General features: G+C 48.4%; 8 protein-coding genes across 8 annotated transcripts; 1 reads left to right on the top strand and 7 right to left on the bottom strand.

Moving 5' to 3' along the window:
- The first annotated feature begins 4976 nt into the window (after nt 1-4976).
- Nucleotides 4977-6822, top strand: DFJ58DRAFT_824025 (uncharacterized protein). The gene is made up of 6 exons (XM_041392139.1): nt 4977-5156; nt 5212-5881; nt 5933-6049; nt 6099-6182; nt 6239-6392; nt 6452-6822. The coding sequence occupies exons 1-6, from the start codon at nt 5040-5042 to the stop codon at nt 6609-6611; spliced, it is 1302 nt and encodes a 433-aa protein (XP_041235559.1). The 5' UTR covers nt 4977-5039; the 3' UTR covers nt 6612-6822.
- An 804-nt stretch (nt 6823-7626) lies between these two features.
- DFJ58DRAFT_750488 (uncharacterized protein) lies at nt 7627-9669 on the bottom strand (the record flags this gene model as incomplete). Its single annotated transcript, XM_041387745.1, has 6 exons — nt 8883-9669; nt 8650-8826; nt 8408-8600; nt 8208-8358; nt 8054-8154; nt 7627-8005 (listed from the first exon to the last, which is right to left on the bottom strand). Exons 1-6 carry the CDS (start codon nt 9328-9330, stop codon nt 7627-7629), a joined length of 1449 nt encoding a protein of 482 aa, XP_041235558.1. The 5' UTR covers nt 9331-9669.
- Nucleotides 9670-11340: 1671 nt separating this feature from the next.
- DFJ58DRAFT_249263 (uncharacterized protein) lies at nt 11341-12807 on the bottom strand. The gene is made up of 6 exons (XM_041379461.1): nt 12689-12807; nt 12456-12607; nt 12204-12399; nt 12003-12153; nt 11849-11949; nt 11341-11800 (listed from the first exon to the last, which is right to left on the bottom strand). Exons 2-6 carry the CDS (start codon nt 12583-12585, stop codon nt 11377-11379), a joined length of 1002 nt encoding a protein of 333 aa, XP_041235557.1. The 5' UTR covers nt 12586-12607; nt 12689-12807; the 3' UTR covers nt 11341-11376.
- A 699-nt stretch (nt 12808-13506) lies between these two features.
- Nucleotides 13507-15993, bottom strand: DFJ58DRAFT_824014 (P-loop containing nucleoside triphosphate hydrolase protein). Its single transcript, XM_041392138.1, has 6 exons — nt 15795-15993; nt 15543-15735; nt 15035-15485; nt 14657-14976; nt 14540-14603; nt 13507-14482 (listed from the first exon to the last, which is right to left on the bottom strand). The coding sequence occupies exons 1-6, from the start codon at nt 15857-15859 to the stop codon at nt 13794-13796; spliced, it is 1782 nt and encodes a 593-aa protein (XP_041235556.1). The 5' UTR covers nt 15860-15993; the 3' UTR covers nt 13507-13793.
- DFJ58DRAFT_691932 (chorismate mutase) lies at nt 15994-16726 on the bottom strand. The gene is made up of 3 exons (XM_041383401.1): nt 16434-16726; nt 16192-16378; nt 15994-16140 (listed from the first exon to the last, which is right to left on the bottom strand). The coding sequence occupies exons 1-3, from the start codon at nt 16676-16678 to the stop codon at nt 16078-16080; spliced, it is 495 nt and encodes a 164-aa protein (XP_041235555.1). The 5' UTR covers nt 16679-16726; the 3' UTR covers nt 15994-16077.
- Nucleotides 16727-17026: 300 nt separating this feature from the next.
- On the bottom strand, nt 17027-17608 carry DFJ58DRAFT_249211 (uncharacterized protein). The gene is made up of 2 exons (XM_041379460.1): nt 17324-17608; nt 17027-17272 (listed from the first exon to the last, which is right to left on the bottom strand). The coding sequence occupies exons 1-2, from the start codon at nt 17436-17438 to the stop codon at nt 17103-17105; spliced, it is 285 nt and encodes a 94-aa protein (XP_041235554.1). The 5' UTR covers nt 17439-17608; the 3' UTR covers nt 17027-17102.
- A 329-nt stretch (nt 17609-17937) lies between these two features.
- Nucleotides 17938-21081, bottom strand: DFJ58DRAFT_736662 (uncharacterized protein; the record flags this gene model as incomplete). The annotated part of the gene is made up of 8 exons (XM_041386821.1): nt 17938-18299; nt 18352-18789; nt 18849-19470; nt 19522-19841; nt 19898-20259; nt 20314-20382; nt 20433-20806; nt 20902-21081. 8 exons carry the CDS (start codon nt 21079-21081, stop codon nt 17938-17940), a joined length of 2727 nt encoding a protein of 908 aa, XP_041235553.1.
- Nucleotides 21082-21491: 410 nt separating this feature from the next.
- Nucleotides 21492-23016, bottom strand: DFJ58DRAFT_848240 (uncharacterized protein; the record flags this gene model as incomplete). Its single annotated transcript, XM_041393602.1, has 9 exons — nt 21492-21616; nt 21671-21848; nt 22060-22068; nt 22130-22187; nt 22424-22451; nt 22522-22585; nt 22695-22706; nt 22787-22878; nt 22908-23016. The coding sequence occupies 9 exons, from the start codon at nt 23014-23016 to the stop codon at nt 21492-21494; spliced, it is 675 nt and encodes a 224-aa protein (XP_041235552.1).
- Between the last annotated feature and the right edge of the window lie 993 nt (nt 23017-24009).

Below are 24009 nucleotides of genomic sequence, written 5' to 3'. Positions count from 1 at the left end.
AGGAACACGACATGTATGATAAAATTGTCCAATCAGATCCGCAAAAAAAGCCGTAATCGTTCTCGATGTTGAAACCTTGCATGCCTATTGAGCACTGCGGTTCATGGGTGTTGTATCGTCCGAGTCAGCGATAGCTACGCCAGCCATCGCTGCAGCAAACATGATAATAGTGGTGAGTGAAGAGAATTTCATAGTCGAATCCCGATGGTGTTTTATGGACCGGGGTGGGTCACTGTCGGTTGGCTTTTATACACAATTAGTGCAAGGTGCAGTCAAACACTTACATCGCTGGGTGCTCGGCAATGAAACAGGTGCTAACTCACGCCCCGTGGCATGATTGTCTGCTAGCCCATTCTTTTAGTACGAGTGATGCGGGCAGAACTATTTTGAAGCAGTTCTACCGGAAGAACTGGCGGAACTTGGTAGAAAAACCACCCGCATCTTCTCATCCGCCTACCATGTCAGTCGTCCCCGCCACGACCCCGGCTCGATACAACCATTCCCTTATGTTTCTAGTACAACACGACAACCACGCTCACTGTAACTGCCGGTGTTGTTCTTGAGAAGAGAAACTCAGTCCTTGCTAGTTCTTCGTGCCTCTCCCCCTACGTTTCCTTGATCACTGGTCTTTCGTGGTCACTTTGATGAATCTCTCTACTTCGCTCAAACTAATGTCGTCTTCCGCGCTTCATTAACCATATTATCACGCACGCGAAATATATTCGCCTATTCTTTCTCACAAGAGATGTCCTCAGCAACTGGAAGCTTATGAAACAGGGCTTGCCAGGTATAATACTTCATTCATCATATTCATGTCTTTTGACTTACTTGAGAGGAAGACGTGTCCACATGGTAGGGATTTCTCTTCAAAGTCAATCCTTCCTGACCTGGGATCCTGTGCTAATTGGATACCAGGACAACACCTCGAGCAAGAGACCCGGATTGATATCGATCCTACGCGAAAAAGGTAGAGGGCTTTGCTTGGCCCTGCGTGACTGTGATTCATGGGTAGCATCACGAGCATCACGCCTCGATGTCGCTTGACGTTAACTCAATTCCATTCGATTTTCCCCATTTTACTTATTCGCGAATGAGTGTATATTGCCGTGGGGAACAAGCAACTGAGAGAAAAAAAGATATATTTGACTGTTAGGACGTATATTGTTCGACATTCGTCATCGCATAATTTCAACAATGGGAATACGGGGATGCTACTTATCTCCAGTACAATCATCAAGGCCGGATCAGTATAAAAATGAGATTGGCGAACTGGTGCGCTGGGGCAGGGCATGTGGTGAGTGTCAGCATGTTGGACACAATAAATACGATGATACACCACTGCAACTGTGAGATCAAAAAGTCATTTGGACACTGCTTATGCCGATCAAGATTTTGTCACAAACATTATACATATCATACTGGTTCCTACCCCAGTCTACTCCTAGTAGAAACGTTTGACGATGATCCCATGATCGTTTGATTATATTGCATGCGTGCATCTACCCCATCAATCGTGAAAATTGTGAATAAGTCATCGTTATATTGACTGACGTTCACCGAGCCCTAGTACCAAAAGAATGGGCTAGAAGAAAATTGTGCCACGGGGCATGAGCTGGCATCTGTTTCATTGCCGAGCATCCAGCGGTGTAAGTGTTTGGCTGGACCTTACACTAATTGTGTATAAAAGCCAACCGTGACCCACCTCACCGGGTCCAGAAAACACCATCAGGATTCGACTATGAAATTCACTTCACTCACCACTATTATCGTATCTGCCGCAGCGATGGCTGGTGTAGCTATCGCATCTGAGGATCTGGTTTTAACACCCAAGGGCCTACCCTGCTCCCCTGATGGTGAGCGCTTTTGCGGTCTACGTGCAGACTGCGTACTTACGGTTATCCACAGATTCTGTGCAATGCTCAACAGGCTTCAAAGGTTACAACAACGGGAACGACTTCGGCTTCTTCTGCGGACCCAAGGGGACAATTATATCATACACGCCGTGTTCCTGCAGTAATTGCTGTACGGTGGTTTCTAATGGGGATGACTTCCAGTGTGGAAACTGAGTGAGCATGTCTTCTGCTGTCTCTCGAACCCGAGTGTTAATGTTGCTTAGCATGTTCAGGCCGTGAAAGGAGCGCTGTGACATAGCCTGAGTGTCAATGCGTATGGCATACATTGAGGTTCTGGGGTCAATGATTGATCGTTATCACATGATCGTTCCAAATTTTGTATTATGTAATGTCGAATACGCGCCTCAGGCTTTCCTCACAGACAACCTGCATGACTCGAGTCTCCAGTTCTCGGATCGCGAAGATCGCTGTCAAGTTTCAACCCACCTCACATCTAATTTCTGCAATATTTGACGTGTCTCTTCGTCAAAAAAAATATGTGGTAAAGAATAAGCATCATGAAAATCTGTGACAATTTGTGACAGTACCGTATCGACGTCACAACCACGTTGACTCTTCGCATAAGTTATTAAGTTTCTGCTCACAGCGATTTTATCTTCACCTCCATCTCACTCTTTTCATGTATATGGAGGAAAAAGCTAAACAGTGGAGACCACAGAATCTATTCTCGCTGGTCTTGTCAATCTGCGACGGCTAACAGAAGACATTCTGTGGTCTCAATTTCCTTCCGAAGTCTCCACTCTTGCCCAACAAACTGTAATCCGTCCCTTCCAAATATTAGCAAGTACGGGGTTCGGGCCACTGACAGTATTTCCGAAGAGAGGCTTCCCATCGTGAGTTCCGCTTCTGTATGTACCTCCGTGACCGAGCTTATAACGAAGGCTACATATCGATATCAGTAAGCGTAGCCCAGCAGTAGGAGAACAAAACACAACCCTTGCGACTATAACGTTAGTGATTGTTGTGTAGATAGGTCAGCTTACTCGTCTATCTGGTACGCTATACTCGCATCGTTATATCTTCCATTGGCAGGATTTATCTTCTGGCAGAACATCACTACCTCCAAGCCTCTATCAATAACAATATTAATACTGGACTACATCGGATTCTCGGTTTGTTTGGTTTTCTCTGGATTCCTTATCAAAATGCACCGGTCCATGTCATGCACGATGTCGTCAACAGCCGTCTAATGAGGACTGCGCACGGCCCCGACGTCCAAATGGTGTGTCTTGATACTTGCCCGGTATCACCATCTTGCTCAAGGCGAAACACCAGCTCTGCGAACACTACACTCTTACTTTGGTAGTACTACTTCGCAGAATAATTTCGATGCTCAGCGGAGCTGATCGAAGTGGCTGTGGTAGTGACTCAAATGAGGTCATCCCCCAAAGCTTTAAAATTCTCTTCCGTTCGGTAATTCTTCTTGTGTGAATGCATTATAACCACGTGTTGTCACCCAAGCCTTTCAAACATGGGCTCAGTCTCGGGCCGCGCTGATCATCAGAGATGGTCCGGATAATAACCTGGTCAGTATGTCAGGTTGAACCAGAATGGACTATTATGTCAGCGGCTGACGGTTTATGATTTAAGAACTGAGCTCAGCGACTCCTGAGTACATAGATTATCTTCATTCACTCCCAGTGTTCTATCCGCTTGCGCTATAATCGAATCGTCTAGCACAGTTCAGAGGCAGATTTGTCGTTGCGGATCAGCATCCTCGTCTGCTCGCTTCCAGATTCTATGGACGCGGAGAAATATATCACGTCTGACTCGACCCCCGCCACTGCCACCACTCCCGCCTTGACCCCCACGCAGCGGCTGTCGCCACCATCGGATGTTATAACCACCCAATAGTGTCGATAAGCGGTTGACTGATGAGGAGGCGCCTCTGCTCGAGAAGGACAATATTTCGCAGCTTCCAAGTTCTCCAGTACTTCGCAGTGAGTGCCTTGGCATGTTTACTGTATACACCTGACATTTGCATAGTCCTACTTTCTGCCGCCGGCAGCATCGATGAAGCACGCTTAGAACACGCACTCGCAGATGAAACATACTGGATACAGCTGAGAGCAGATCTCGTGTGCCACCTCGAACTCGTGATTTCCGGCTCTACGACTTTCTCGTGTCTTGCACCGACACCCGTATTTCTCATCCAGCGCGCCATATCTTCCCAATTGCTACCCGTCTCGACGTTATTCGACCGGTGTACTCCTTATCCGTATATCCTCGCATGGCTTATCTGTCTAGTCTGGAGCTTCCTGGTTTCTAAGGTGTGGTTGTTTGTGCTCGTGGACTTTTCTGCCTCGTCACTGCAGGTGAGCATACACCCACTTTTGAGTTATCTTTTTATTTCAAAGTTTTTGCAGGAACGCTGTCGGAGAAATGTGACATGTATCACATTCTTTTTCTTCCTAGCGTTGCCCACGTACCTCCTGATAGCGTCACTGGCCTTCTTCGATATAGCTGTGTTGGTTGGGACATATCTTTCAGGCAGCTTGTTCCTCAGAATTATAGGCCTCATGGCCACTAGTCTCTCTGTATTGTATATGTCTGTGTTCGTATGACATGTCATTGTGTAGTTTACACGTTCGATTGTTGATTTCATGACATGCCTTTCTGCGATGGCAAAGTACTTACTTCATGTTAGTCGCCTGGCAGGAGATGCAGACCAAGTTTTTGAAAGTTGTAGTGGTGAGTCTGGTAAGGTGGTTGACCGTTGAAGTGAATTTCGTGTCACGAATGCTAAGCTGAGAGGCTGGAGCTCATTGATTTACTCTCTGCTGAAAGTTGGAGGCGGCAGAAGCGAGGTTATCTGCTCGTTCGTGATGCATGATGTCTTGTACATGAGCATCGGAAGTCCAAATTTTGGCCGCGAGAAAAGTGATTTTTGGGTGTTCATTTGAGTTTTGAAAACCCCCTCGATCGAGGAGGCGACGAGTTAAAAACATGTCAAGATGGAATTTGAATGCGCGTTTCAATCACGTGGCAACGTAGTAAGCACGTGAGGAACGCGACACCTAAATCTAGTTCAAGTCTTCAACGCGCTGTTTAAGTTTTGAAACTTCGCATTGCCTCGACGTTGTTCTGCTCTTGTAATCACATCTCTATAATCTAGCACAGTATATTATGACCCACAACTGCATTGACTGGGACGCCGTACCACTACGTTTCCTGACGATATCGTATGCTAGCAAAAAGGTGGTGACACGGAAGGGTCCGGCATCCAAAGTTCGCGAGTTCAAAGTGCGTGTCATGTTAACCTCTCTTGTGAGTTTTGAATCATTTGTGGTCGTATCAGTCCCTCCAATCTTTTGCGCACCGGAAATTTGCTATCCAAGGCCGCCCAGTCTCATCCCTGTGCTTCCGAACGACCTGCAACCTTAGCTTCGTGCCTTGTAAAGATGACGCAGCCTTTGAGGTCGATGAAGAGGCATGGGAAGAAGAAGGCTTGATGGACCTTGTCTGCTGTCTGGAGGTGTACTTGGAGGAGGTTATGCCTGGTCCATCCGGCGAAGAGGCATTACAACTTGTTGAAGAAGAACATGAAGATACTCGGGTGCACGAGCAAGCCCGAGATTCTGACGAACTGGAAGATACAGAGGGAGAATGCAGTGATATAGCAAAGGACAATAACAATGTCGAGGAGGACGATGCACAGGACGAGGACGAGGCGGAGAAAGAGCAGGATACAGAGGAGCAGGAGGAGGAAGAGGAAGAGCAGGAGGAGAACGAACAGATGGAGGAGAAGGAGGCAAGTACTGTGCGGACTAGGCCATCCGGTCGCCGACGACGGGTCATTATGTCTGATGACGAAGATAGCCCAAAGGCGATTGACCGTAACTCAAGACTGGCTGCAGAGTTGCAGCAGATACAAAAAGCTCCTGTCGTTGGTGACCCTCAGCCCTCGGCACTCAGTGCTAAGAACCGAACGACTATTGTTCGTGCACAAAATATGCCGCATGTCCCTGGTGAGTCGCTCCTGTCTGTTACACAGGTATGTGTGACAACGAAATATATAGATACAGAACGACCGATTAAGAGGGAAAAGGAAACTCCTGCGCATCGCGTGCAAGTGTCGTCAGTTGCTGGAAGCTCGCAAGAAGGCCGAGCCCCCTTCGAAACACATGAACCACTAGGTAGTGCATCTCCTTCTTTGTCGTCTGAGATCTTACACATAAACATTAGGCCAACCTATCAAAGAAGAGCCAAATTCAAGTTCTGCAGGGCGAACGGTGTCTCAGCCTCAAGCGACTCAGGCCACTCAAGAATGTACGTTGTTTGTACAATCATCCATCTTTGCCATGACTCCACATGATTCTACATAGCCGAACTAGCGCCTGAGCTTGCACACACCAAAATCGTCATTAGCATCCAGCACAAACCCTCCGCGCAGCACGCACAGTTCAGCACGAAGCCCCATACACGAATAGGCAAAGTTCTTACCGGTGCATGCAAGAGCTTCCGCTTGGATGTTAATGTGTCAGTGCTTCTGACGTTTGTGTGTTGGGTATTCCTTGGCTCATATTTTCACTCTGCAGAGCGCAACTCTACTTAGTGGTGGTAACGCAAAATGACCAGGGCTTGAAGGAGGAAGATTATTTCTTGTGCGACCGAAATGAGACAGTGGAAGCCGCTGTTATGGGCGTGGAAGGGAGGGCAGATTTTATGATTCGCATGCCTGAAGATCCTACAAAGTAGGATTGTGGAAAGCCAGTGCAGTGTGCTGTGCAAGGAGTCTGTGTTCGTCTGTCTCACCTTTGCTGAAGACAAAATTGAATTGGCTCCCGCAGCAAATCATCTTCATACGCATATACTCACAGATACATTTTTATCCGTCGTACCACAGGATCAGTACTAGTACCTGGCCACCTATGACCGTCGCAATGTTAGTGATGGGGTTGGCTCGTGACATCCATCGGACCTCCGAGTGAGTTGTGTCGGTCTGTTATCTCACTCGATTTATGAAGATCAAGTCCAAGGTATGAAAGCTGATTAGCAGGACCGAGCTCGGCAGTACACAACTCCAGCTTCATGTCTTGCGTTGTTCATCTCAAGTATGGTCTATGATCGTGGTCCCCCGTACTCAGGTCATTCAAGCAGAAAGGTAAGGCATCGACTGCCTTCCTTCTTGCATGGTTTGAGCACGGCCCTGCCAGTCATTCTTTCTTGATAGTTGTATCATATCATGACCAAGTTGATATCAGTGATAGTTTGGAATCCGAATAGATGACTGCAAAATGGCAAGAGCCGCAGACGTGGTTTACCAGGTGGGGATTTTGATGTTATCATCAGCCTGCGACATGCATCAATGGTCTCGCACCAGGTCGCCGTGGCCAAAGTGAAGTGGTGCATCGTCATTTAACGCTTGACGTATCAACAAGGCACTGTATTACGCACCTACACTCCTTGTGTAAGGGTCTACAATCGCACACACTTGAGGATGATAATGAGTCCCTTCCGTATTTGACTGGCTGGGTGTACGTGCAGTCATCATTCTCCCGCAGTAACTCGTGGCTGGCAATTGCGACGCTTTCGTATGCACTAACAAAGAAAATGATCTCGTCGCATACAAATTCAATAGAAATCGTACACGCAATCCATACAATCCAAGTTACACCTTGCTGATGTAGTACTTTAACGAAAGATACAAATATCGATTTGCCTACTTGGGCTTGGGCTTGGGGCCCCTCGAAGAACTTTGTTCAAAAGCGCTTTATCCGAAAGCACTTTGTCCGAAAGCACTTTGTCCGAAAGCACTTTTTCCGAAGGCACTTTGTCCGAAGGCGCTCTGTCCGAAGGCGCTCTGTCCGAAGGCGCTCTGTCCGAAGGCGCTCTGGCCGAAGGCACTCTGTCCGAAGGCCGGTTGTGGGGAAGGGGTTGGTTCCCTCTCTGTCGGCGAATTTGCAAGCGCAAGCGCTCGAGGATGGCACTGCAGCAGGAATTTTTGGTACAAATCAATGATAATATCGGCACCATGAGGTAATTGCGAATCAACGATCCTCCTGATCAGCGAAGGCATATTCTGGATAACAGGGGCGGACGCGATGTGCTGGATTAGGACTTGTACTTGCATCTGCAGGATTGCAGGATACCTGATATCACGTGAGCTGGTAAACGGCCTGCTCAAGGAAATGACGAACTTTGATGTGAATGAAGAGGAAAGCTCTTGGAGAATGTTTTCTGCATTCAAACTATTGCGTATTGCGTCGAAAGCTTGGTCACGAACACTGTCAAGTCGAACCTGACCGTTGTGTGTTAGGGTATTTGAGGAGTATAAGGCAAGTTTGCTCGAACCTTACACCCTAAACGATACATGGACTTTGGTGAGCAAGGCCACCACGTGCTAGGGTTAGGGCCCTCCACATGAGCTCTGGGCTGTCCCTGAGACTTGAGTGGGGAGAAGACGATCTTGTTCGTGTACAGATATAGCAAGAGCGCTTTCCATCTGATACATAAATCAAAGGCCTGCCACCATATGATGGCTTGCGACTTACGTCCTGAATGCCGTGTCTCGAACTAGTATGTTCCGGCAGTTGACAACTGATAGTTTGTGTTGAATTGAAGGAGAGGTAATTGGTGTCACTGCTTGTGGTGGGATGAGATCGTGGATAGTTGAGTCAACTTTGCACCTACCATCCGCCACAACAAGTAAACCATCGTCATTTTCATCCGATTCACTCGTGTTTCCTTACAAGAGACGTCAGAACGTACATCGCCGATCTTTTGAATCACTTACCCTTGGTGGCGGCGTTTTCGTTGGTGACTGGCGTTTGACTAGCTTTTTCAACTTCTTCGTCTTCAAGATCGCTGTCAGAAGCATATCCATAATCATCAAGCGTCACGCCATCCTCGAACGCTGAACCATCGTCGAAGTCGACAAACGTAGCATCAGGTGGTCCTGTTCTGGACAATACTGTCAACTCTGCTTGTAAGCAAGCTCACCACCTTCATGTGCGGAAGATAACTTACGCTCGGCCAAAAAATCGGAGCGCGCTGTCAGAACAACGTCGTTGGTGGACAAAGCCTGCAGTTGGGAGACTTTACGTGAATGTGCTGAGCGGCCTGAAAATAGGTGGAACTTCGTATCAACGAGCTCTTGGCCAAGTATTGATTTCATCAAGAGCGCTTCAACAATCGCTTGATGGTCCGACATCGTAGAGGACTGAAGGGTTGTGGGCTCGATTCTACATGTGCAAGAAACTGATGTTTTTATGCTCACTCTGGGCGTTAATGGATGCGTGCGCACGGCATGGCCACTTGCCTTCTGCGATACCTTCGAAGCCATGCGACGATACGATAAGGGGCCACGAGGATCTATCATGGTCCCTGCTCGATCGGGGACCGGGTAGATTGAAACGGCCAAGAATATCGACCATTTCTGTGATAATATCCGCGTGTCGCGAGCGTCCCCATCCATATATCAATCTAGGCAATTGTGTACTAGGTAGCACCACATATATATGAATGCTTCCCACCAAGCAGGTCCCTGTAAAAACCTGACGGATAATTTTTTGGAGTTAGATCATGTTTCTTTCATCTTCATGCACAAACGTGAACTTCACGTGTGTGCATGAAGATGGGGTCCAGCTTGGGTTCAACCTGAATCTTGAAAGCGTGCGTCCTTCCGTGCCCTGCCTAGAATCTGTGCAAACCCAATGTGCTCCAAATCTAGCGTGCTGACAGTGGAAAATGAAGTACTGATCGATCGATCGATCATTGTGAAATAGATGAAGACATAAACATATAGTAAGAGTTTGAGGGAAAGATCTGCGCGTAGTAGATGTGTCACGCGTGACGCTGACTAAAGAAATGAGGGGTACGGGTAACACCGCGGTTCTGGTTTGGCGAGTACGGGTACGGTGTAGGATAGAGCCTGTCCACATAGGATAATATATTTCACTGTGCTAGCAGAAAAGGGAATTTCACGGGTGGCTTGTTTCCTCGAAGGTGGAGTAGTCTATCGCAGGATCGAGCAAACAATACCTTCTATCTCTAACGCGCTCAGTTTTTCCAGAGAAGAGTTCTATAACTCTTGTCCTTCCCCATCATCTAATTTAAATCTTCTCAAACCATCTCGTACCGTCCAAGGCACCTCTTCCTCCCAGTGGCTAATAACAAGCACTGCTTGGTCGGATCCAACACCGCCCTCGCAAAGGTAGCGCCTCGCAGCGCGAACCATATTTTCGTCCATACCACTCCAGACTTCGTCCAGCAAAACAAGTTGGGCTTCGTTCGGTGCCAACAGCTCGTCGCCAGCGGCGAAACTGCCACTTTCTGTCTCCCAGGAAGTCGGACCGAGGCCGTTGAGGACCTCGCGGACGCGTTTCACTCTCCATTGTCTGGTTTCGTTGTTGAGTGCGCCATCTAGACCCCTGCCGACGCCGTCCTTTCCACCAGGGACGAAACCGCCGTCAAATCCTGTGCCTACGACGTCGAACACACTAATGCCAGCGCGTCGCGGGTATGCATTCGCAAGCTCTGGTGAAACGACGCCAATGAGCGAACGTAAGAGTGGAGTAGGGATACGCTGCCGAGGTCGGGAGAATAGCTCGAGGTTCGAACCACCTCGCTGAGTGTAAGACTGGGGATGGTCGCCAGTCAGAAGCGAAATAAGTGTAGTTTTCCCGGAACCTGGTTGGAATTGGTCAGAATCTTGAAGCTTCAGTTTCGTAGAATTTTGACGCACCATCTGCGCCTTTAAGATGCCAGCGCTGGCCTTCGCGAATGGTCCAATTGATGTTTTTGAGCACCTAGATCAATACAGCGTCATTGACACGGAAACAATAAAGGGCGATGTATGAAAAATCACGCCCAAGATAAGTCCAAGATATGACGCTGATTAGCAGGACCGAGCTCGGCAGCACACAACTCCAGTTTCATGTCTTGCGTTATTCATCTCAAGTATGGTCTACGATCGTATTCAGGTCATTCAAGCAAAAAGGCGAGGCATCGACTGCTTTCCTTCTTGAATGTTTTGAGTACGGCCCTGCCAATCATTCTTTCTTGACAGATCTATCGGTATTCCGTATCATAACCGAATTGACATCAGTGATAGTCTGGAATCCAAATAGAAATGGCAAGAGCCGGGGATGTGGTCTACTAGGTGGGGATTTTGGTGTTATCACCAGCCTGCAACATGCATCAACCAGGTCATCGTGGGCAAAGGGGAGTGGTGCATGGTTGGATAAGGCCTGACGTGTGAACAAGGCACTGTATTACGCACCTACACTCTTTGTGTAAGGGTCTACACACACTCGATGAATCCCTCCCGTATTTAACTGACTGGGTGTACGTGCAGTCATCATTCTTCCGCAGTGGCTCGTGGCTGGCAATCGCGACGATTGTGTATGCAATAGCAGGGAAAACAGTCTCGTCGCAACAGCAATCGTAGACGCAATCCATACAATCCAAGTTACACATTGCTGATGTAGTACTTCAACGAAAGATACTGATATCGATTCGCTTACTTTTTCTTGGGCTTGCCACCTTTCGAAGAACTTTGTCCGAAGGGACTAGCGGGCACTCCACTTTGTCCGAAGGCACTAACAGGCACTCCCGCTTCACTTTTTCCGGTGACACTAACAGGCGTTACCGCTGCACTTTGTCCGAAGAGACCTTTTCCGAAGCTACCAACAGGCGCTGCCGTTCCAAAGGTACCAAAGGGGTGAGGTGACGGTTCCTTCTCTGTCGGCGCATTTGCAGGCGCAAGCGCTCGAGGATGGCACTGCAGCAGGAATTTTTGGTACAAATCAATGATGATATCGGCACCATGGGGTAATTGCGAATCAACGATCCTCCTGATCAGCGAAGGCATATTCTGGATAACAGGGGCAGACGCGATGTGCTGGATTAGGACTTCTACTTGCATTTGCAGGATTGCAGGATACCTGATATCACGTGAGCTGGTAAACAGCCTGCTCAAGGAAACGACCAACTTCGATGTAAATGAACAGGAAAGTTCTTGGAGAATGTTATCTGCATTCAAACTATCGCGTATTGCATCGAAAGCTTTGTCACGAACACTGTCAAGTCGAACCTGACCATTGTATATTAGCGTATTGGGGAGTGACAAGGCAAGTTTTCTCGAACCTTACACCCTAAACGATACATGGACTTTGGTGAGCAAGGCCACAACGTACTAGGGTTAGGGCCCTCCACATGAGCTCTAGGCTGTCCCTGAGACTTGAGTGGGGAGAAGACGATCTTGTTCGTATACAGATATAGTAAGAGCGCTTTCCATCTGGTACATAAATCAAAGGCATGCCACCATTATGATGACTTGTGACTTACGTCCTGAAGGCCGTGTCTCGAACTAGTATGTTCCGGCAGTTGACAACTGTATGTTGAATTGGGGAAGAGGTGATAGGCGTCACTGCTTGTGGTGGGCTGGCTGGGATGGGATCACGGACTGCCGAGTCAACTTTGCAACTACCGTCCGCTACGACAAGTAAACCATCATCATTTTCATCTGATTCACTCGTATTTCCTTGCAAGACACGTCAGAACGTACCGTAGTCGCTGGTCTTCTTTTGAATCACTCACCCTTTTTGTCGTTGGTCGGCGTCTGACTAGCTTCTTCTTCTTCTTCTTCTTCTTCTTCTTCTTCTTCTTCTTCTTCTTCTTCATCTTCAAGATCGCTGTCAGAAGCATATCCATAATCATCAAGAGTCATGCCATCCTCGAACGCTGAGCCACTGTCGAAGTCGACAAACGTAGTGTCAGATGGTCCCGTTCTGGACAATACTATCAACTCTGATTGTAAGCGAGCTCACCACCTTCATGTGCGAAAGATAGCTTACGCTCAGCCAAAAATTCGGAGCGCGCTGTCAGAACAACGTCGTTGGCGGACAAAGCTTGCAGATGGGAGACTTTGCGTGAATGTCCTGAGCGGCCTGAAAATAGGTGGAACTTCGTATCAATGAGCTCTTGGCCAAGTATTGATTTCATCAAGAGCGCTTGAACGAGCGCTTGATGGCCTGACATCGTGGAGTACTGAAGAGTTGTGGGCTCGATTTTACAAATGCAAGAAACTGGTGTTTTTATACTCACTCTGGGCGTTAATGAATGTGTACGTACTACGCACGGCGTGGCCACTTACCTTGAGGGGCCACGAGGATCTGGCCCTGCTCAATTGGGGTTATTTTGAAAGCGTGCGTCCTTCCATGTCCTTCCTAGAATTTGTGCAAGTCCGATGTTCTCCAAACCCAGCGTGCTGGTGGGCACTGATCATTGTGGAATAGATGAAGACATAAACACAGTAAGGGTTTGAGGGAAAGATTTGCGCGTAGTGAGCGCTAGTGAACGTTTGAACAGTAGACAGTGCGTCACGCGTGACGCTGACTTATAAAGGAGCGTGGCTGCCTGACTGGTATATTTCACTATCCAGCTAGTGGAAGAGGAACTTTACAGGTAGCCTCGAAGGTGGAGTAGTCTATCCGACTCTATCGAAGGATCAAGCAAACAATACCTTCTATCTCTAACGCGCTCAGTTTTTCTCCTAGAATTTGTACAAGTCCGATGCTTCTCCAAATTTAGCGTACTGGCAGTGGGCACTGATCGTTGTGGAATAGATGAAGACATAAACACAGTAAAAGTTTGAGGGAAAGATCTGCGCGTAACTTACGACATTTACCCTTGGCAAGGTGAATTTGGTCCATTAAATCGACTTAGTGAGCGCTACTACAAGCGAGCAGTAGACAGCGCGTCACACGTGACGTTGACTTATAGTAAAGCCTTGAGCCTGGCTGCCAGTGGCTGGTATATTTCACTACTTGGAAAGGGGAATTTTACAGGTGACCTCGAAGTTAGAGTAGTCTATCAAAGGATCAAGCAAACAATACCTTCTATCTCTAACGCGCTCAGGTTTTCCAGAGAACAGTTCTAGAACTCTTGTCCTTCCCCATCATCTAATTTAAATCTTCTCAAACCATCTCGCACCGTCCAAGGCACCTCTTCCTCCCAGTGGCTAATAACAACCACTGCTTGGTCAGACCCAACACCACCCTCACAAAGGTAGCGCCTCGCAGCGCGAACCATATTTTCGTCCATACCACTCCAGACTTCGTCCAGCAAAACAAGTTGGGGGCGGCTCACAAGTGCCCGCATCAACAGAACGATACTCTGTTCGCCTGCGGAGAGATCCACGAATTCCCGTTTCGAAAATACTTCGTTCGGTGCCAACAGATCGTCGCCAGCGGCGAAACTGCCAGTTTCTGTCTCCCAGGAAGTCGGGCCGAGGCCGTTGAGGACCTCGTGTACGCGTTTCACTCTCCATTGTCTGACTTCGTCGCTGAGTGCGCCCTCTAGACCCCCGCCTACGCCGTCCTTTCCACCAGGGACGAAACCGCCGTCAAATCCTGTGCCTACGACGTCGAACACACTAACGCCAGCGCGTCGCGGGTATGCATTCGCAAGCTCTGGTGAAACGACGCCAATGAGCGAACGTAAGAGTGGAGTAGGGATACGCTGCCGAGGTCGGGAGAATAGCTCAAGGTTCGAATCACCTCGCTGAGTGTAAGACTGGGGGTGGTCGCCAGTCAGAAGCGAAATAAGTGTAGTTTTCCCGGAACCTGGTCGGAACTGGTCAGAATCCTGAAGTTTCGTTGAATTTTGAGTCTGTGACGCACCATTTGCGCCTTGAAGATGCCAGCGCTGGCCTTCACGAATGGTCCAATTGATGTTTTTGAGCACCTGGATCAATACAGCGTCATTGACATGGAAACAATAAAGGACGGTGTAGTTGCCTTGCGTGGGCCGTATGATACGTTTACGTTCTGCATGTCGACTACAGGCTTTCCATGATCAAGGCCGGGCTGCAGATATGACTGAGTGGTGCTTGCCATTCTATGTTCAACTTCCTTTGCGTGATGTTCCGCGTGCTTGGACATGATTTCATCCTTTACACCTGTCAAGATAGTTTCGCCCGTCACTAGAGCAATGTGCGAAATCCAGTCAGGAACAGGGTCCTGCATCCTGAGACCCATGATAATGCGTGGACTGCGAGACTCATGCAGTGACCGAAGAACATTCAACAAGACTGGGCGGGTGTTGACGTCAAGGCCGGCTGGGTAAAGTACAGAAATTATACTTTGTGCTCGTCGAATTTAAGTTCAATGACTCACTCAAAGGTTCGTCAAGTACGAGGAGCTCTGGTTCAGACAAAATAGCCTTCACAATGCGTGCTCGACGCGTCTGGCCATTTGATAAAGCAATTAAAGGCAAATCCAATAGAGAGGAAAGACCTAGTCTCGAAGTTAGGTCCTCAAAGATGCCCTTCTTTGCTTCGTCCTGTGCAATTTCAACGGGAGTTTTCACCTTTCCACCTTTCGGCTGGATGTTCAGAAAGTCGTATTCTCCAAACATACTTTCCCGAAGGGTGATACGGTCTTCTTCTCTTACTGCGCCGTATCGAGAAGTGTAGTCATAGAAGGCACCACCTGCTGCACGGGGCCGATGCGCGAATGATACAAGAGCCACGCAGTTGTGTGGGTCGCGTGGAGGATCCGAGAGGAAAGGAAATAGTCCTCCAGGTAAGGGTGGAGGAGGAGTTATACGTAGGTGACCTAGGAGTGTCTAAAGCGCAGCGTAAATTTGTCAATGTAAACACTTTGGAATATTAGCATGACACACCTGCAAAAGGGCTGTTTTTTGCTTCGATCCCGTCCCTATTACAGCCCAGCTTTCACCCTCGTCGATAGTCCACTCAACATCACGGAAGACCGGCGCCGCGAAGTTTGGGTCACCAAAGCGAAAAATGTTGGACCGTGAAATCTGGACGATAGATTTGGTATCTCTGTTTACTGCTGCACGATCGCTGTAAAGTCTAGCGATTCCAAACACCACGTCAGAAGGAGGGACCATGAATATAAACTTACAACTCGCCTCGACTTTGATGCAATTCTTCTTGTTGCAAACCCGACTGCCTTTTGGCTCCTTCTTGCGAACATTTCTCACTACAAGTCAACAGGAGCAAGAGGAGCGCGTATAAATTACAGATCAGTAGAGGACGATACGAAGGCCCAGGGCCAGCACTGAGCAGGCTGTTATGCACAAGGTCGAAGGTGACTTAGATATGTAACAAACATTGTACGTTACATAAATTGAGCTCAACCTGATTGGAACTGGTAATCCAAAATTAGAACTTCGGCCCCACGATTAGATGTTTCTAGTCCGCTAACTTGAGCGATTTTTGTGCGACACCCTTGGTATGATAATCATAGGTGTTGAACTTTTTGAACCATCAGGAACAGATAACTTCTGAAATAGGGATAGCACTCACTATGCATTCCTCGAAGAGTACACTGGAATTGATGATGCCCTCATACACCATCTCAGCGACAATCTGTGGCAAATGCACCGATGGAGCATCATCAACAGCGCCCTGTATCACCTGCTCATTCCGAGACGGATCATTGACATCTGGAAGTGTGGACTTGAAGCGGGTTGCCTCTCTGACGTACGAAGCTCTGCGTGCACAAATCTCAGTGATATGAAGAATCCTATAAACTCTCTTAGACGCACCTTGTTGACAATAGTTGCAATAGCTGTGCATCAATGGTGTCCAAATTGTCTCGAATTTCGTTCAGCGAAGAACAGCATGTCGTACCATTTGCGTATTTTATTGTTGGTTCGCCCCATGGTACGGTACGGTTGGCAGTGGAGGGTGGTATGGAAGGGAGAGGGATGAAATAACATTTGTCAGAAAAGTCTGAAGAGGACGCCACGGCAAGGCCAATGATTTGAAGGGCAACAAGAAAACGTAACATCCTGGTTGCCTCTTGGCTTTTGAAATGAACTGTAGTGGTTGGAGTTTTATAACTTCCTGGAAATCGGCTAATCATTCTTCTTACGTTGATATTGTTATGTATACGTAGCCCAGCTGCTTGGTGCCAGCGTTCAATATTTCAATCAGTATATCTTTCAAGTTGTATTTTTGACGTGGCGTGTAGAACTGTGGTGCTGGCCAGGCTGGCATTCACGCCTAGCTACAATGATTCGGAAACAATTGAATTTCTGTATTGACGATCCGAGAACTAGAGTCTAGACTCATCTGCGCGCTCCGAAGATTATTCGACATTACATAATACAAAATTTGGAACGTTCTTGAAGAGCTACGTCACAACACTCCTGAAATTCACACCCTAAGCAGCATCAACACTTGTGTTCGAAAGGCAGCAGAGAAAGACATACTCACTCAGTTGCCGGACACTGGAAGTTATTCCCATCAGGATCCACCTTACAGCATTTGTGACAGCTACACGGTATGTATGATACAACGCTCCCTTTAGGTCCGCAGGTATAAGCGTAATCGTTCCCGTTGTTATAACCTTTGAGGCCTGTCACGGAGCACAGCACTGTATCTGTGAATAACCGTAAGTACGCAGTCTGCACGTAGGCCGCAAAGGGCTCACTAGCGGGGCCGCAGGGTGTGCCCATGGGTGTTATAATCAGATCATCAGATGCGATAGCTATGCCAGCCATCGCTGCGGCAGATACGACAATAGTGGTGAGTGAAATGAATTTCATGGTCGAATACTGATGGTGTTTTCTGGACTGGGGTGGGTACTAGGTGGCCTTTTATACACAATTAGTGTGAGGTGCAGCCAAACACTTTGCATCGCCGGAGAAACAGATGTCAGCTCACGCTATGGCATAATTTTTCTAGCCCATTCTTTTGGGATGGGTGCAGGGCAGGGTTCGGTGAACTTCGATCAAAGGGTGATTTTCTGCGGGCTCGAATAATGCAGAATAGAATATGGTGCGGATTATAATTTTATCCTTTCGGGAGGTGTGCCGCAATGCTTAGTTGTACTTTGGCGTGGCGTGTACTGGTTTGGCACTGCTAACACCCGCTGACGGCGATTGAATGTCATCCTTAAAGCCCGCACAGGTTCCAATTGAAACTCCCTATTCGCTGAACATAACTTTTAGCCTGCGTCGACCCGCGAGGAACCATGTGATCGACGGGCTGTCAAAATTCCAATTCAATAGATACTACATAACTTGCTCGAGCCTTGGCAAATATTCAAACCTCAAATTCCCACCCGGCGTCAAATAGTGCAGCTGAGCCCTTGGTGACGACCGCCCACTCCGGCAAGAAAAGGAGTACCTCCTCCAATGATGGAATCTTGCCCTCAGTACGCCCCCCACCAACCGTAGCACTCTCATACTCTGCCCAACCGCAGCTCACGCGTCCCGTGGCTTTCTCATCCTCGTTTCCTGCAAATACAACATCCACTTCAAACTCCTTTTCCCAATCCCGGCTCCACAGCCGTATTTGCTCGAGCCCGTCTTCAGGCACCTCAGAGCCGCCTTGCAAACCTTTTCCGCCGTCACCAGAAAGATGGAATTCTTTCACGCGTTTGCCCTGAGAATTGGAGAGTGCAGCTTCGAGTGTTCAATCCTTGTACCTTGATGCGCGCGCTGTTCGATCCCGTACGCTTGATGGATGTGGTTACCCATTTCTCCAGGGAGGAAGTAGGGCCCTGTCCATAATGACGCTCGCTTCTACCCGGAGAGGGCACAAACGCATCCCCAACCTCCCATTTACAAGTTTGCAGGCCGAGCTTGTCTGGAGCATCTGTACAATTGAGGGCTTGGTTAAATGCAGACGGGAATCGGGGGATAATCACGGTCGACAGGAATTGATGAGGCCCAGTTAGTTCGGTGACCACACGAGACGTGTCTAGGTCCACGCTTTGAGCGAAATAGACCTTGAGTGGCGTCTCTTGTGAGAATGGGAACGCAAGATAGGTGTAAAGTGTCGACAAGACGAAGATCAGGAGAATGATGGTGTTCAGCCAGCGATGCATGTTCATACTGAATGGTGCAAGGGGAAGCACAATGAGTAACGCCAGCATCGAGATTACTCCATAAACTGCACGGCACGTCAGCTCACGAAGGCCAGCGCAATACAGGATCCGTTAAAACACTCACCACCAAACGGACTGGCTCCGTCTGTGAGCGTCTGGTTCATCGCAAATAATACGATGACCGCGATATGAGACACTAGGATAACAGGCAGCGGAACAACAACCAACAGCTGGGCAATCCACCAGCCAATAGCACCCTGCTCTTCACCTAACGGGGTGGACTGGTCATGCTGAGCGATAAGAGGTGTAATCTCTGTCGGCTCAGTTTCCTCAATTACGTCCACATGCTGGCGCCCGTTTTCGGAGTCCCGATGACCATTCTCGGCGGTGCCAACGGCATCGTAGTGGACACCATGCACGTAACGTCGTTGCCTTTCAATCTCTTCCTCGTCTTCGTATCCACGAGCGCCAGCCATGCCTTCCACACACGCAAACACGGCTCCAAGGAGAACCACCGCGTTCCAAGCAGTTATGAAATATGTTCCCCCAAGTGTGAGGACTGATGTTGTGTATACGAGCAGCGCCCATGTCAGAACATACTGATGGAGGAGGATAGACAGCTTTTGCTGTTCTGGAGCAGGGACAACACCATGTTTTGTCAGTGGAAAGGTGAGAGCAAGGACTATTGTGAGATAAGCCAGCGACCACGCAGACAAAAGCACAAGCCAAGGGTGCGTATGAATGACCTGACAATTGATAAGCGAGTGAGCGCGGAGAACGAGGAAGTAGACACTCACGAATGGATTCAGCTTCGCATATCCGACCACTAAAAGCATCTGGAGGCCAACACCAAGCAACAAAGCGATCCAGAATTTGGACCAGACCCAAAAACTTTTGAGGAAATGTTTTATTTCCACCGACGCACGCGCCACAAAGCTCTCGCGGTGTACATCACCATTTGCAGCGCGATAGTATCCAGAACGAATACGAGACGTGACTCTGATGATATGCTCGAAGTAGACCAACATCAGGAGAATAACAGGCCCGACGGTAAGGAGGATGATGTTCACGATCCACAGAGTCTGGAATGTGAACACGATCATAATGGCACCAAAAACTGATAAGAGGAGGGTTATAGATGGAGCCAGGTGGAATAGCAAGGAAAGAACCCACGGTCGAAATACACTGGCTCACTTCCCTGTCCAACGGACTCGGTCCTCGTCTTTCCCTTTGCATCGTTTGCAAGCACGAGACTCGAGGACAGTGTTCCTTCCATCATAGCCCATAACGCGTTTTTGCTCTTGTCATCGGACATACCAGGGATAGAGTCGTACTTCGTATGATACCTGCTCCTGCCACGGTAGAAAGCAAAATCTAGCCCCTTGAGTCCAGCTTGCTCGTAAACCGAGTAGTCTGTACCACTGCGAATAACACCACGCGAAAACGCATCGCCAGTGATGACATTTGCGTGGGGACGAGAAGTGCTCCAGGATGCCAGAGGAGCGCGAGAAGTCGCTCGGAAAAGTAGTGGCCGTCTTCAAGATTTCAGTCAGCAAAGTAATACAACACAGTTGCATTAAACTGTTCACCCTCCTGCCGCGGCACCTTCAAGGTTCAAGAAGGTATCAGTGATATTGGCCCACGGATGCTCCATGAAACTGACGAGCCAAATGAGTGAGTGAAATGCAAAAGTAGAATTATAGCGTACGCATGCGCTCCATTCAAGCCGTCTTCTTCGCCATTATTGATGTTAAACACCACCGTCCGGCTGGGCCTGTTCTCCGCAAAGTACTTCACCATGCTCAAAAGCGTCACCACGCCCATACCGTCATCCGTTGCTCCAGGAGCAGTACTGACAGAGTCCCAGTGTGCACTGAGCAGAAGCCCGCCTGATTCCTGATACTCCTTATCAGTCCCCTCGACCTTGACCAATACATTGTCGGACTCGTAGTATACTGCGTACGGGTTGGTGGAGAGTAGTCCTGAAGCCCAAGACGCATTTGAAGAAAGGTCGAAATCCACGGAAACATGATCATAGGAAGAAGCAATGTCCCTGCACTCGGTCCAAGATGTAGGAACGAACTAAAACATTGGCGTGTGAGTTGAAAGGATGCGGACGAGCAGCCACCTGAAAGAGCTGAATTGAACCAGTTGCATATCTATGAAAACAAACACACCTCGTGCAAGTCTCTGTATGTCTGCTGAAAATCCAAGCCCCGTGTATGCTTGGGCACAGACGGGAGCTGATCGGTGATCAGCAAAGTGCTGAAGACTGCCGCATAAATGACCGTTATGAGGATAGTGGTTGGAATAGTGCGAAACGCGAGCACAGCGGATAGCCCGCTAAGGAACCCCATGTTTGTTTCAGCTTGAACTTCGCCGATCCAATACCGACAGAGCTTATAAGTCGCAAAGCTCAAACTTGGTGCTCAACGTTTGAACGTTAGCTACTAGCGTCTAGTAATGGCTAATTATAAACTTGTTGAATGACGAACATTGTAAATATCGATCAATGGTAGACAACAACGTTACATCAGAAGACCTAGACCAAAATTCATGCTGGAACAAGCTGAAAGAGTCAAGACAGACCGTGACGAAGTAGGTAAGTGTCGCCTAGATTTTACATAGCTAATTCATTCCAGGAAGCGCGTCCTTCAAATGCTCTTTCTTCAGGCATCGTGCAATCACACCACATGTCCTGCACTGCCGCTCCTTCGCTTCAAATGCATCTTCACCATACCCACTGTCCGCTATATCGGGGTGTCTATCATCGTGGTATGGCTTTAGTACCGTCACCGTGAAGGTAACAGGGCGACGACAAGCAGTAGCTTTCGCCAAAGTTCGACTTTAGACAGCGGCAAGTGCCTGGCGGGCGATTAAAGTATGGTACACCTGGGGTTCACAGATTCAGCAATACAAATGGGAGACGGAAGCCATGAAACGTACCTTGCATATCTGGGTGCGTACAATGTTCACAGATGGTGTAATCACAAGTCGTGCACCGCTTGAAGGAGTCTCCTACATCCTCCACATCGTCCTCGTCGTTCTCATCTGGAGGGGTACCACGGAATCGCCCAAAACAACCAGTCGCATTTTGGCGCAGGAATCGGGTTCCGCCGACGCTCTTCCCAAGCCAATTGTTCCATCTGTTTGATGGTGCCCATCATCGACCCCGGCCCACTCCATTTTTTCATCAGTTTTGTCCACCTTGTGTAAGACGGCCGGCTTGGTGCAGACGCTGCGTTTGTGCACCTTCCAGTCAACTTTCTGGCACTCCGCACTAGAAGAAAATTATTGTGTTAGACTCCCCACTAGCGTAGATGCCTGTCACGTACGAGCAGTAGCTGTCCCGACCATCACAAATCAGATAAAAGGTTTTTATCTCTCGTACCAGCTTGTACTCACATAGGTTTTCTGACATTTTGAACATCGTAGCGGCTTTTCACACTCGATCTTGCACACACTGCAATGGCGCATGATGGCGAAGGGAAGAAAGGGTGGAAAACAGCAGGGCTCAAACCTCCAAGGACCGAAATAAGCTGTTCGGTAGCAGCAGGCGCCGCGTGCTAATGCGGGCCTGAACCCTGCATGATTTTATGTCACGGATCATCAGGAAGAGGTGTGTCTCCTTCATTAATATTGCCCATCAGTGGGTGGATGGTCATCTGATACATCAGTGAAACCCTTTGGGCTACTTACCTGCTGCACTTCGATGACTCCGTTCCACCTGTGAGTTTAATATATCATACATATTAAATCCTCCCATACCGGCCATTGAAGTTATCAATAAAACACACCACAGATGTCGTCCAAATTCCTGCTAATATTGTCTATTTCATCCTTGGCGACAAGTCGCAACATCTAGATTGTTACTTTGTTACAACATGCGAATCTCTCAACAATGGATCTTCAGACGGACGCTGTTCTGAGTCTTTCCGTTTCTTCAAGTCTCCAAAAAGTGTCGACATACATGCTTCTCTACCTGAATTGATTGACATAGGTAAATTGAGGCTATTGACGAAGCTTTCAGATGGATGGTGGGTGGCTGTGGTGAGAGCAAACCTGGAGGGAATGCATGAATTGCCAAAGAACGGGTTGGATGCCTGGCTCGAGTTCCTGCAAATCGGTGTCCTTGAATAACGCAATCGTACTAGCTACTTGAGTTTCAGGTGGCGATTGGCACTTAAGTTGTTATAGCTGAAGGTGATGTTGATTCGTGTACTAGTGCTGCTCGACCGTAGCGATCCTCTGAGTCCTATCTCCCTTGTGTTGCTGTTGCCAAGTTCATCCATGCTTGGACCGCAAGACAGCAAGTTCCTTGGATAGCACTCTCACTGTTTGTCCTAGCCACCGCACTTTGTCACGGTCGCGGGACCGACTCATTTTAACCGATTGAGCTGCTAGTCAATAAACGAAACCGACAGCGACGGCGAGCACCCCTACATGAATTTTTGTGCGAATCCCTAGATCCCACTAACAGGCAGATCATGATCGATCATAGATGGCTGGAGTACCCTTCGAAGAGGATAAAAGAGCATCAGTGTATGCGAATACATCGTCATGGTACAAACGATGACTGCTCTAAGATCTCTAGCATCAAAAAAATCATATAGCTACAATATTTCTAGGGTCCTAATGTCCATCATGGAGTGAACAGAAGTCATGTCTCTGACTTGTGCAATGATATCATGATCTGTTGCGACCCTCTTGTATTCTCCGCCGCGCTGCTGTGCTAGCAAAAATGCACTGAAGGACTGTCCAAGGCGAACAATCAATTGCAGTGCTCGCGAGTGGGATTCCGAGTCAGCCATATCCTGCACAGCAGGAGAAATACCGGGCAACTGGTCCAACAGAGACTCGGATTCGGACCAATCTCCCAAACTTGTTAGATCGTCTGTGAAGGCAGGTAGCTCTGCGAAATCAGGCAGCTCGAGGAGACGACGGTCCCATGCACGAACAAGCAAGAATGTCTGTGGAGTTGGCTTTGCCGACGTGAACTGAGTCAGCGTGTCTTTGGTGGTAATCAACAAGTTATGAAGCCCGTCCGCCTTAATTCCGTATGTGAGAAGAGTCTCCTGGGCTATCCCCCGCTTCCGTCTGATCTCCGCGACGCGAAATGCGATGCAAGGTAGATGCAATCTGCAGTTGGCGAAACGAGGAGCATTCATATTTTCAAGCCGGGTATAAAGTTTCAAAGCCAACCCCGCAGCCACTGAATCTCGCAGCGAAGATACCGCTGTCTGAAAATCATTTTCAGACAAAGATGGCGGAGCGCACGGTGGAGC

This window comes from Suillus subalutaceus, assembly GCF_016647625.1.
Source record: "Suillus subalutaceus strain FC151 chromosome Unknown DFJ58scaffold_285, whole genome shotgun sequence".
Lineage (NCBI taxonomy): Eukaryota > Fungi > Basidiomycota > Agaricomycetes > Boletales > Suillaceae > Suillus > Suillus subalutaceus.
This window is presented reverse-complemented; position numbering and strand designations above follow the sequence as displayed.